The 14,154-nt window shown below is 41.9% G+C and overlaps 1 protein-coding gene across 1 annotated transcript; it reads left to right on the plus strand.

Moving 5' to 3' along the window:
* Positions 1-4,801: 4,801 nt before the first annotated feature.
* On the plus strand, positions 4,802-5,707 carry LOC138872953 (uncharacterized). Its single transcript, XM_070151376.1, has one exon. It carries the CDS (start codon positions 4,802-4,804, stop codon positions 5,705-5,707), a length of 906 nt encoding a protein of 301 aa, XP_070007477.1.
* Positions 5,708-14,154: the final 8,447 nt, after the last annotated feature.

The raw sequence follows: 14,154 nt of genomic DNA on the forward strand, positions 1-14,154 counted from the left end.
TGCATTGAAGATTTGGAGGCACTATTTGTACAGTGTCCTTTGTGAGATCTACACTGATCACCGGAGTTTGCAGCATCTGTTCAAGTAGAATTATCTTAATTTGCGTTAGAGGAGGTGGTTGGAGCTGGTTAAGGATTATGATATCACCATGTTGTACCACTCGAGAAAGGCCAATGTGGTGGCCGATGCTTTGAGTCACAGGGCAGAGAGTTTAGGGAGTTTAGCTTATCTACCTACAGTAGAGAGGCCCATGGCATTGGATATTCAGGCCTTAGCCAGCCAGTTTGTGAGATTGGATATTTTTGAGCCTAGTCGAGCATTGGCTTTTGTGGTCTCTCGATCTTCCTTTTATGATCGTATCAGGGAGCGTCAAAATGATGACCCCCATCTGCTTGTCCTTAGGGACATGGTCCAGCACGGTGATGCCAATGAAGTCACTATTGGGGATGATGGTACATTGAGGATATAGGCAGACTATGTGTGCCTAGTGTAGATGGTTTGCGTGATTTGATTCTTAAGGAGGCCCATAGCACGTCATACTCTATTCATCTGGGTGCCGCAAGGATTTATTAGGACTGGAGGCAGCATAATTGGTGGCGTAGAATGAAGAAAGACATAGTGGAATATGTAGCTTGGTGTCTAAACTGCCAACAGGTGAAGTATGAGCATAAACGACCGGGTGGATTGCTACAAAAGTTAGGGATTCCAGAGTGGAAATGGGAGCAGATCACTATGGATTTCGTTGTTGGACTCCCACGGACTCCACAAAAGTTTGATGCAGTTTGGGTGATTGTGGATAGGCTGACCAAGTCAGCTCATTTCCTTCTTGTGATGACCACCTATTCTTCCGAGCAGTTGGCTCAAGTTTATATCCGTGAGATTGTCAGACTTCATGGCGTGCCAATATCTATCATCTCTGACCGGGGAACGTAGTTTACTTCACAGTCCTGGAGAGCCGTACATCATGAGTTGGGTACTCAGGTGGAGTTGAGCACAACACTTCACCCTCAGGCGGACGACCAGTCCGAGCACATGATAAGTGGGGATTTTAACCCTTATTTGATTTCTTTTACTTGCGTTTTGGGCTTAAAATGCATAAAAGTAATGCCGAAAACTAATGTAATATGCTTTCTTGTAGGGATTGTTCACAATGAGACAAAGTAGCCATGATCAACTCATAAAGGAGTCAAAACTGGAACAAAGACCAAGATTGGGCCAAGAGCTGTGGAACGCGGACCGCGACCGAAAAGTGCGACTGCGAAAGTATCAACACGGACGTAGTCATGATTATGTGGTTCGTGAAATAGAGAATCACAGAGGTTGTTTTTTGCCACAAATATAAATGTGGACCACGTCAGAAAGAGGCGATCGCGAAAGTACCATTGCGTCCGCGATTGGAATTCCGCGGAGCGCAGTTTCCAATATTCAGAGAGTTCAAAAGTGACGCAAAAGGGAGAAGGGCGGTCCGCGTTTAAATTACGCAGCCACGGAAGTCTTTCACGCGGACGTGGTGGAAAGTACGCTGTCCGTGAAACAAGGTTCAACCCAGACTCAGATATGAAGAAACGCGGACCGCGATCAGAATTACGCGGCCGCAAAAGCAAGAGTGCGGCCACTGTCAAAATTACGCGGTCACGAAACCTCCGTAAGTGTATTTTTATTTGGAAATTTTAGCTTAGTATAAATAGATCTTTTTGACATTTTTAGGTAAAGTTTTGTTTTAGCTGAACACGTGAGACAACTGCAAATTCCATTTTGAAAAATTTTGTATTAGATTCAACTTTTAACATTAGCTTTTCATCTTTTAATATAGTATTTTGGATTTAATCTTTATTTCATGTTTGATTTCTGTTATTTCCATGAGTAGATAAACCCATAGCTAGGGTTGTGACCCAACCCTAGTGTGGGTATTTTATGGGTCTTGAATTTTAGGGCTTGAATGTGTATGAGTTAGTAGTATTTAGTCTAGTTCTTGTTAGAACTATGGAATTAGTAGTTACAAACACTGATTCATACCTTTATGACTTAGTCTCTACTTGAGAAAGAGGGACTAAGTCAAGGAAAACTAGACTAACAAGGCATTAGGGTGAACTCAAGAAATTGATAGCCCCAATTAAAGGGTTAAACTTAGAGATAGTAATACCCGACTTGAGCTAAAATCACTTGAATTGCATGAATACCTATTTGGACTTGAGAAAGACAATTGAGCAAAATCACTTAAACTACTGAGAGGTATAGAGTGAGTACCTGGGTGTGATATCTATATTACGACCCCAATTAATCACATGATTGTCCTAGATTCTTGCTACCCATTAGATATCCACCTAGGTGGAAGCCACGACCCTAGTCCCTTTAAACCCTTGAAAATCAACAACAAAAACATTGTACTTAGTTTCAAATATTGCACGCTATAGAATAGAAGTAGAAGTAGGAAACAAACCAACCATTTGTGGAAGTGTAATTAAGAGCAAAACCCACATCTAGACTTGGATATAAATCTAACTCCAAACAAATTAACACCCTGTGGATTCAATCCCGACCTTGTTGGGTAAAACTGCATCGACCATCCTCACTACTCAATAGTAGTGCAGGCTTGGACCCGATCAATTTTTGGCGCCGTTGCCAGGTAAGTTAAACGGTTTAGCTATATATCCGAGTATTTATGTGTTTTATTTCTCTTTCCTTCCATTTTCTAATTTGTTTGTGAATTGCTTTTAGCTACCAAATGGCTTTTAATAATGATGCCCTCGAAAATTTTCCATTGTGGGAGGAGGTAGATGATGATCATGTGGATGAGATTCAACCTGAACCTCAAGCACAAAGGAGAGGCTGACCGCCTCATGATAATATTCCAAACCCTCCCCCACCTTCAACAAGGTCAGCACACCGGGTGTTGCCCAACAAAGGCTATGCAAGTGCAATAGTCTCGCCCCGAATTAGGGCTGACAACTTTCAAATAACCAATTTCATTCTTACGCTCTTGGAACATAGGGGTTTCTTCATCGGAGCTCCACACCAAAACGCCTACAAGCATCTCAAAGGTTTAGTTGATACGCGCTGGGGAGCAAGCAAACTAATGTCTCCGAGGATGCATTGTAGTTAAGGCTTTTCCCATTTTCTCTAAGGGGGAATGCTTTGGATTGGCTAGAAAGGTTGCCAAACCATTACATCACCACTTGGGATGAGTTGGCCGAGAAGTTCATCGCAAAGTTCTTTTCTCCAGGATATATGACGATGCTAAGAGATGAAATCCTTGCTTTTAAACAAGAGCCAAATGAACCGCTTCATGAGATTTGGAAAATATATCGGACGATGGTTAAAGAATGTCCGAATAATGATATGACCGAAGTCATGATCCAACAAACATTCTACCGTGGCATCAATACAACAAACCAATGTGTGGTTAACCAACTTACCGGGAGGAACTTCAGGAACACGCCATATGTCGAAGTGTGTGAAATACTTTATGTGATGGCGGATACCTCTTCGGCGTGGAAAAGTCGAGCCTAATATGCCACAAGGTGATCCTAATGTTATTCACCAACACAATGAGCTCCATGACCACGGCCAAACAATAACCGAGTTGAGTACTACCATGAACTAATTGGCCAAAGCTTATTTGCAACAAGTTCAAGGGACTAAACAAGTGAATGCGAAGGAAGGAATGAATATGATGATCAATAAGAGAAGGCAACGAGGTCAACAAGTTCAAAAAAATCCGGACCAATTTGAGCAAAGTGGTAGCGGGTACAATCAAGATGATGTGTATGATGATCAAAGTTAAGAGGTTCAACATATGAAAAATTATCAGGGTCAACGGGGCAATGCTCCAAATCAACAATAGTGGAGGTCACAAGGAAATTGGGGAAATCAAGGTCAACAAGGAAATTGGAATAGTGGCAACAAAAACAACCAAAGCAATTGGGGGAACAACAACAATCAAAATTAGGGTAACCAAGGAAACCAAGGCAATTAGAGTGGCAACAATAATAGCAATTGGGGAGGCAACAATAATCAAGGGGGTTGGAACAACAATAATCAAGGGAATCGGGGGTCGGGCTTTCAAAGGCCTCCGATGTGTCAATAACCAAACAACCCCCCCTCCATATCCATCACAAGGTCCTAGCTCTTCCAATAATGAGATGGGACGGATTGAGACAATGTTTGAGTAAATGATGAAGAAAAATGCCGACTCCGATGCCCAATTGGCCTCCAAAAACACTTATATCCGCACATGGAAGTCCAACTTGGCCAAATTTCTCAAGCATTGAATACTCGCCCTAAGAGGGAAATACCAAGTGACACGGTAGTAAACCCGAAGTGTGGGAACAATACGGGCCATGCTATGGTGGTGACTACAAGAAGTGGTAGAGGTGGAGTTGCTATTACCTCTAATCCAAGAAAAGTTGTGAGTGATGATGTGTTGGTACAAGATGATCATGAGCAAAGCAATGATGTGAAAGTGAATGATAAGATTGTGAATGATGAAGTGAGGATAGACATTGGTGACAATGTAGAGGAAACACAAAATGATGTGAACCCATCTATGGAACACATGATAGACATACCGAAAATGGTAGTGCCCAAAGCCAAGGCTCCTTTGCCAAGGCCTCCTCCACCATATCCTCAAAGGCTAGCAAAACAAAACAATTAGAACTAGTTCAAGAAATTTATTGATATGATGCAAAGTTTGTCCATAAATGAGCCTTTGGTTGAAGCTCTAGAACAAATGTCGGGATATGCCAAGTTCATGAAGGACTTGGCAACAAAGAAGAGATAAATGAACTGTGAAATGATCAAAATGACACATCAAGTGAGTGCTATTGTTCACTCCATGGATCCAAAGTTGGAAAACCCTGGTGCCTTTAGAATTCCATGCACTATTAGTAGTGCCGATTTTGCCAAAGCTTTGTGTGATTTGGGGGCAAGCGTTAACTTGATTCCATATTCTGTCTTCAAGACATTTGGGATTGGGAAACCAAGGCCCACATCCATGCAGTTTCAAATGGCGAATAGGACAATGAAGAGGCCATTGGGGATAATTGATGATGTGCTAGTTCGGGTCGATAAGTTCATACTTCCCGCAAATTTTGTGATACTTGACTGTGAGGTTGACTATGAGGTACCAATCATATTAGGGAAACCTTTACTAGCTACAGGGAAGGCCTTAGTTGATGTGGAAGAAAGAGAGCTCAACTTCCGAGTGGGCGATGAAAAAGTTGTGTTCCATGTTTGCAAGTCAATGAGGCAGCTTAATAACAAAGTGTGTTCGTTCATGGATCTTGTGACCGAGGTGATTGTTGAAGACACCAGTGCTGTGATTAATGTGGAAGCCCCTTTGGAAGATGTGTTATTGGATCATGATGTGGATGAGAAAGAAGGCTTGGTTGAATATGTCAATGCTTTGCAAGGAATGGATTTATATACATATGAGCACCGAAAACTTTTCTTGGACCTTGAGAATCGGAAGACTCCACCAACAAAGCCCTCAATCGAGGAGCCTCCCATATTGGAGTTGAATCCTTTGCCTTCACACCTCAGGTATGAGTTCTTTGGCCCTTGTTATACTTTACCTATTATTCTTTCCTCGTGCTTAACTAATGTGCAGGTAGATACCACCCTTGCAGCGCTCCAAAAGAGGAAGAAAGCAATAGGTTGGACATTGGCAGATATTCGGGGTATAAGCCCTGCCTTTTGCATGCACTAAATCATATTGGATGAGGATGCCAAACCCTTCATGGAACATCAAAGAAGGTTGAATGAGGCCATGCAAGAGGTTGTTAAGAAGGAGGTTATCAATTTGTTGGATGTTGTGGTTGTCTACTCCATTTCTGATAGCTCATGGACTTCGCCGGTACACTATGTCCCAAATAAGGGGGCATGACTGTGATTAAAAATGACAACAATGAATTGATCCCTACAAGAACTGTCACTGGTTGGAGGGTATGTATGGATTATAGGAAGCTCAACAAAGTGACTCTGAAAGACCATTTTCCGCTTCCATTCCTTGATCAAATGTTGGATAGGTTAGCCGGACATGCTTATCATTGCTTCTTGGATGGGTATTCCGGGTATAACCAGATTTTTATTACACCTGAACACCAAGAGAAGACCACCTTCACTTGTCCGTATGACACATTTGCATTCTCAAGGATGCCGTTTGGTCTATGTAATGCACCGGCTACTTTTCAGCAGCGTGTGATGGCAAAATTCACGAATATGGTGGAGGACTTCCTCGAGGTGTTCATGGATGATTTCTCTATTGTGGGGGATTCTTTTGATGAGTGTTTGGGTAATCTTGATAAAGTCTTGGCACATTGTGAACAGACCAGCTTGGTGCTTAATTGGGAGAAGTGTCACTTTATGGTAGATGAAGGTATTGTCCTCGGCCATAAGATCTCCAAGAATGGTATTGAAGTGGATAAAGCAAAAATTGAAGTGATATAAGAACTCCCTCCTCCTACTTCTGTCAAAGGAGTGAGGAGCTTTCTAAGGAATGTGGGGTTTTACTGTCAGTTCATTAAGGATTTCTCAAAGGTGGTGAACCCCTTGTGCAAGTTGTTGGAAAAAGATGCAAAATTTGTGTTCAATGATGATTGCATGAAGGATTTTGAGCTACTAAAGTATAGGTTGACTACCACTCCCATCATTATTGCACCAAATTGGAGCTTACTATTTGAGCTCATGTGTGATGCTAGCGATGTGGCGGTAGGAGTGGTATTGGGGCAAAGAATCAACAAGATATTCCATCCGGTCTACTATGCTAGTAAGACCATGAATGACGCCCAAGTCAACTATTTGGTGACCGAGAAAGAACTCTTAGCCATTGTCTTTGCTATGGAAAAGTGTCTCCCGTACCTCATGGGTACCAAAGTGATTGTTCACACCGATCACGCGACGCTTCGCTATTTGATGAGTAAGAAGGACACAAAGTCTATATTGATGAGGTGGTTACTTCTTCTACAAGAGGTTGATCTTGAAATCATAAACTGAAAAGGGAGCGAGAATCAAGTTGAAGACCATTTGTCCTGTTTGGAAGAAGAGGGGAAGCCCCATGATGGCCTTGAGATCAATGATTCATTTTAGGATGAACAACTCCTTTCCATGTCTTTGACCGGGATGCCTTGGTTTTCCGATGTGCCTGACTATCTTATGAGTGGAATTTTCCCGAATGAGGTCTCTTCAAACCAAAGGAAAAAGCTCAAACGGGACTGCTTGGATTATTATTGGGACGAGCCATATCTTTTCAAAATTTGAACCGATGGTGTTATCCGAAGATGTGTTCTAGAAGAAGAGCAATTGGGTTTTCTTGAAGCTTATCATTCTTCTCACTACGGTGGTCACCATGGTTGGGCAAGAACTGCTAAAAAGGTCCTAAGCTGTTGATTCTATTGTCATACCTTATACAAAGATGCTAGCGAGCTTGTCAAGTGGTGTGATGAGTGCCAAAGAGCTGATGGGATTTCCAAGAAGAATGAGATGCCTCTCACTACCATCCTTGAGATCGACATTTTCGATGTGTGGGGTATCGACTTTATAGGTCCATTTGTGAGTTCATATGGGAACACTTATATTCTTATTGGTGTGGATTATGTCTCCAAGTGGGTTGAAGTTGTGGCTTTGCCCAACAATGAAGCACAGAGTGTGGTGGCCTTCTTGAAGAAAAATATATTCACAAGGTTCGACACCTCAAGGGCCATCATTAGTGATGAGGGTTCTTATTTTTGTAACAAAGCCTTTGAAAATTTACTCTCCAAGTATGGTGTCACTCACAAGGTGTCAACTCCCTATCACCCACAGGCAAGTGGATAGGTTCGGGTCTCTAACATGGAGCTCAAGAGTATTCTATCCAAGACAGTCAATGCAAACCAGACTGATTGGTCAAGGAAACTTGACGATGCTTTATGGGCCTATAGAATAGCTTACAAGACTCAAATTAGTATGTCTCCATATTGGTTGGTATTTGGGAAAGCATGCCACCTCCTGGTGGAATTAGAGCATAAGACCATGTGGGCGTTGAAGAAGTTGAACCTAGAGTGGGATGCAACTTCCAATCGTCGGGTGGAGAAATTGAATGAACTTGATGAGTTCCGGTTCCATGCTTACTCCAGTTCGTCCTTGTATAAGGACAAGATGAAATATCTACATGATAAGTCTATCCGGAACAAAGAATTAAAAGAAGGTGACCTTGTTCTCTTATTCAACTCTCGGTTACGGATGTTTCCGGGAAAGCTAAAGTCAAAATTGAGTGGTCCCTTTGAAGTGGTGCATGTAACTCCCTTTGGTGCTCTAGATTTGAAAAACAAGAATGGTGAGATCTTTAGAGTCAAAGGGAATCTAGTGAAGCACTACCTTGGTAAGGTTGATGATGGCCACGTTGTGGCATCGATTCATTTCAAGTGAATGATGGTAACATGCGTCATGCCGTGATGTTAAATCAGGCGCTTCTTGTGAGGCAACCCATGTGTTTTTTCTTTCTTGTGATTTTCTTCTTAGATTAGGCATTGTTTTGGACTAACTGGTTGTGAAGTGTATGTAGGAATTGGTTGTGCAGTGCAGAAATTTGACGGGAAAAAAAATTGGGTTAAGTGTTGGAAGTTCGCGTACCGCGCCCAAAATTTTGCGGTCTGTATAAGCATTTTTCGGCCACACCTTTTTGTTCGTGGATGCGTAATTTAAAAGAGCAAAATGCTAACTCTCTGAAGTTGGACTATCAAATATCCTTTAGATTTCGCGTTTGCGTATATATTTTGGCGGTCCGTGGTGTATTTCATGGCCGCATCCATTTTTCTGCGGACCACGCCCATATGTGAGACTGTTTTTTATCAGGTAACAAAATGTGGATCGCGATAGAATTTTGCGTCCGCGCTTATGTAAGGGGTTGGGTTTTCTGCTAAGTATAAATAGGGGGTCCTTAAGCCATTTACACTTTTCGAACCCTCATGTTTCACCGCCCAAAAGTACTGTTCATCTTCTCTAGCTCTCATTCTCATCTCTTTCTAATCAAGAGTTCTCTTCTTACTAAAATTTCACAGCTGGTATGTTCAAGTCCTTGAATTGATTTTATCTGTTTCTTTTCTTTTCGTTTTGTTTTAATTTTTCTTTTTAATTTTTAGTTAGAGTTAAATATATCCCATAATCTAAAATTACTACTTAAATACATGTGGGTAATGTTTATAGGCCTAATGGGAATAGGGTTAGTAACTTTGAATGCTTATTGAACTTTTTTTTGCACACTTAGTGAAAACCCTATGTTAATGTGTTCATCAGTATCAGTTGCATTTGAATTTCGCCGCGATCAATTTTCTGCGGACCGCTGTAGGATATAACCGCGTTCACGTTTTCGCATTCTGCGATACCCTAGATTTTAATTACTGAGTATTGTTATAAGTTCACGTCCACGGTCACTTTTACGTGGTCTACGACTGGTCCTTCAAGGACGTGTTTAAATTCTCGCGGTCTGCGCCTTTGAACTTCAAAGAATCTGTTAATTGCTTTCGCGTCAATGTTCACTTTTTCGTGGTACGCAGTTGTTCATTTGCGGCTATGTCTAATTTTTCACGATCTGCGTTTGTCCAAGATCATATAGTTAGTAGTCTGACTCTGGCCTCTTCGCGACCGCGTTCACTTTTATACTGTCCGCGATTGGCATTTCGCGGCCGCGCTCACTTTTACACGGCTCGCGGTGCCCAGTTGTGAGAAGCAGTGTTGCATTTTATCTGTATTTTGTTTAACACATGTTTTAAGCCCTTTTTCTGACTATATTTCACTACTTGTATGTTGTAGACAATGGTCCATTCCAAAGGTCGAGGTTGTACATCTAAAGGGAGGGCAGAACCCTCCCGAGGCAGGGGTAAAGGAAAGACTAAGATACCCCTAGCAGTGCAAAAGTCAATTGGCAAGTTGAGAGCCTCCATCAAAGCTGCAGATAGAGTAGCAGATCATTCAGACACCAGTGAGTATGTCCCTTCCCAGGAAGCTTTGGAAGGAGACTCTGTGCCAACACATATCTCCACAAAATTCCAGGGGAAATTCCATCTAGTTGATGAACCTACCTCCTATTCTGAGTCGTCTGCTGGCTTAGAGGAAGGTAGTAAGGCTTCAGCACCATCTTCCCCAGCTGCTACAACTTCGGTCTCACCGGCTGCCCCTATTAATGTTGATGATGACGAGGTCCTGGATGACGGGAGAGGGGGTGACACCAATGTTGGGGGGTTGGACAGGTCCAGAAAACCCGAGGTATGGGTCGATAGATTTGTGAGCGAAATAGATTATATGAAGTTTCGAGAATGGTGGACCCAACAGTCGCTCACCCTTGAGAGATAGTTCATAGAGAGAGGCCTCCTTCCCTACAATCCAAATGTCAAGAGGCAGTTTGAGAAGAGAATAGGGTGGAAATTCTACACCAGCAAAGTCCCGGATGCACATAAATATCTTGTAAAAGAGTTCTATGCAAACGTTGCCCATATCAAAAAGTGCACCACTGTGACAAAGGTCCAGGACTTGAAGATTCGGTTTGATGGACACACATTAAATGAGTATGCCGGTTTTGAGGATGTGGAAGCCGTGCAATACTTGGAGAAGCTGGAACTAGATGAAGCATCCCGTTCATGGTTGGCGGAGATATTAGCCCCAAGGACGACCCCGACATGGCTAAGAGCTAGAGCCCCAATAACTAGAAACACCCTCAGCTTTGAAGCCAAAGGGTGGTCCATATTTGTATGCAGCCGACTGGACCCATGTCAGCATGATAATGTCCTTCCACTCACATGGGTAGTCTTGATAGCCTCCATCATGGCGGGTTATCCTATCAATGCGGGGAACCTCGTGTACTATCACATAACAAAGGCAGTTGGAAAGGAAGAAAGATCCTACCCTTACCCCAACTTCCTCACCATGTATTTTGAGGACCAAGGAGTTGAGAAGAAGCATTATGACACAAAGGCAAAGCCTAAAAAGCCCTTCTCCTGGTACAACCTCTATGGATTGGACAACCGTAAAGCAAAGGGTAAAACTGCTATCTCCACTGGATAGTCTAAAAAGCCTTGGGTAGTGACTTCCACAGGCTCGGAGCCTTCCACAGCTAGGAGCCTGTCAGCTACCATGCCTCCTCCTTCATCTGGGCCACCCATCACAGTGCCATTATTTGTGCCCTTATCTTCTACTTACCCTCAGAATGCACTGCGGGTTTCTCAAACTTTATCCAGTATCAACAACTGGATACAGGCAGCTACATCAAAGATGTTTGTCTTATCCAGTGGAGTAGCAACATAGCCAGCCCCAACACAGTTTCAGGTACCTCCATCAGTGGAGGATTCATTGAAGGAGCTTCTGGACAACCAAAAGAAGCTCATAGACAACCAAAAGATGATCCTGAAGACTTTGGATAAACAGGGTAAGGCCATCATGGATCTGGGCAAGCAAATGAAGAAGATGAAGAAGACTCGGGCCATAAAAGAGTCAGTGGAGAAGCTGAAGAAGGAGGTAAAGAAGCTTACTTCTGTTGGAGACATCCCACTGGATTTGCTCATGGAGGAGCAAGTCCCAACAGCACAGGCAGCAGAGCACGAAGCACCAGCGGCTGGCCAGTCTGAGGAGCCAGTTGCCACTACACATAGTGCTGAGGAGATGATCCAGATGCTTCGCAACCCCGTGGTCCCCAAGTCATAAGATTTGGAGATTCAGTTAGAGGACCCGGAGGGAGCTAATGATCCTATGCAGTCCGAGTACCCCCACTCATGTGTCGGACCCAATATAGACCATATAGGGAGTTTTCTTTACTCTCTAGCCCTTTCCCTAATCTTATTTTGATATTAGCATTAAGGACAATGCTATCTCTTGTTTGGGAGGGGGGGGTCTATTTTGATTGGTGATGATTTGGTGACATTGGTATCTAATAACCATGATACTATTTTTCTTTATCTTTACTTCTCTTTATTATTTACTTTTGGTATGTATATATTCGTTACTTTCACATTTTGGTATGTATATATTTTTACCATTTGATGTACATATTCATTTTCATTTATATATATATATATTCACTTTACTTCAAGTTGTATATATTCAGTCTGACTTCCATAGTTTACTTCATAACTTCTTTCGTAATTTTAATTCATTACTTCTTATTTCCTTTAGTAGTTTCTTTTTAAGTTGTTTGCTTCTTTTTACGTTTTATGAGAACAATAAGCCTTTGGTTTTCTTATTGCCACGGTTCTTTCCAAAGGTGGATGTTGTGTGAACCGGGTGGCTCTTCCCAACGATGGATGGCGTGACAACCTTCTTAAGGAATTGAGTGTGTTTTCTTTATGTTTTGGTGTAAATAGTACTAACGAATAAAATTGTCTCAAGCAGGCTTCACTTGGTCCTAGCACATTTACCTTAGACCTGATGATTAGAAACAAGTTGATTGGCAAAGAATAGTTTTAGTTGTGACCTTTAGAATGTTGTGTTGACTAAACAATCATCGAGTGGCTTTTTGGAGCCATTTGTGATGCTCAATCTTATCTAGGGTTGTTGTGGGCCCTCGACTCTGTTCTCTTTAACAATCCAACAACTTGTAAGGTGAGGTATTGAATTGAAAGTCCAAGTCTCGTGCCAATAAGTCTAGAACTTGCCCTGAATGTTTGTCTAGGTGAAATTCTAAGTGTAGCTCGACTTGAGAAATGATTATAGGCTTTACTTGATACAATTTGAAACTTGAAAGCATCCATAACCTACCAAATATTATATCCCTTGTCAACCCCGTTGAGCCGAAGCCTTTTTTCTTTCAATAACTATGATACAAGCCTTTATCCGTTCTATAATGACCCTCTCTTGGCACCCGATCATTCCTTAGCATTCAAAATTGGCAAAAGCATAAGTTTGGGGGAGAGACGGGGAATGTGAAAGTGATAAAAGGTACAAAAGGAATAAAAGGTAAGGCAAAAGAAAATAAAGAAAAGTCAAAAAGAAAGTAAACAAGATAGAAAAGTGAAGGGATTCAATGAAAGCAATGATAAAAGGCATGGAATGATTAGAAAAGGAGAAAAATGATCTTCATGAGCAAGAAAGAGTGATAGTGTGTCTCTTTAGTTGACCAAAGGAAGAAGAAAATGACTCAAAGAGTCAAGAAAGTGTGAGCCGAAATGAGAAAATAGAGTGCTTAAGGAAATATAAGACCATCATATGCCAATAAGTCCTACCTTGATCCAAAAGCCTTCATTATATTCCCGCAAAAGCCCTATATGATTTTGAGTTGAGTGAGATTACATTAGTGGTGATTTACACAAGGGGCAAGCTTATGGTACTTAAAGCCAGACTTGTGACATTCCCTTGAGAGAGATGAGTGCACTTCTCCACAATCCTTGTTTTGAGTGCTACAATATAAAGTGAGATTTGCTTATGGAGAGTAGAGGAGGAAGAGTTTGGGCTCCACAATAACCTACGTAATAGAGCGAGCTTCCTTGGTTAATTCAGTCAACTCTTGATGCTCTAGTGTTGCATTAGAACTATGGTACTGTAGTGTTCCCTCATTCTCTCATTCACTCAGCTGGTCTCTCTCAACTATCTTATCTCTCTCTCTGAAACGCTCCACCTACTGGGCCCATTTCCTCCGTTCTCCGGCCGTATCCATGCCGGAATCCATGGTGGTCTCGCCACCTACCAGCCTTATGGCTCTCTCTTGAACGCGTGTCATTGTTTTGAGGCCTTCAAGTGAACCTAAGGCGGTTCACTCACCTCTCATGATTTCTCATGCCATTTTTCGGCCATCCATTGTCGTTGGAGTAAGATCTATGACTTTTTCGGCTAAAACCGGTAACATTTTAAGGTTTTCTCATCTTCTCTGGGTTCTTTGAAACCCTAACTCTTAAGACTTTCCGATTTCTTTTAGATCTGTCTTAGATCTGTGTATATTATGAGCTTTTGTAGTTTTCCTCAAAGGTTTTTTCAATTTTTCTAAAGTAACTCTTCATCTTCGAACTAGGGTTCTTAAACACCTTTTCAAAAACGCTTTCTTCTGATTTTTTTGGTATTAATCTACGACTCTCACTCACTGCGTTTAAACGTTTGTTTGAGCCTTCTATTGATACCCAATTTTTTCTTGTATATTTTTAATATAAAAAATACTTTCAAAATAGCATGTATATGCATATATAAGTATGTCCTAAGGTT

Source organism: Nicotiana sylvestris, chromosome 7 (genome assembly GCF_000393655.2).
Source record: "Nicotiana sylvestris chromosome 7, ASM39365v2, whole genome shotgun sequence".
Lineage (NCBI taxonomy): Eukaryota > Viridiplantae > Streptophyta > Magnoliopsida > Solanales > Solanaceae > Nicotiana > Nicotiana sylvestris.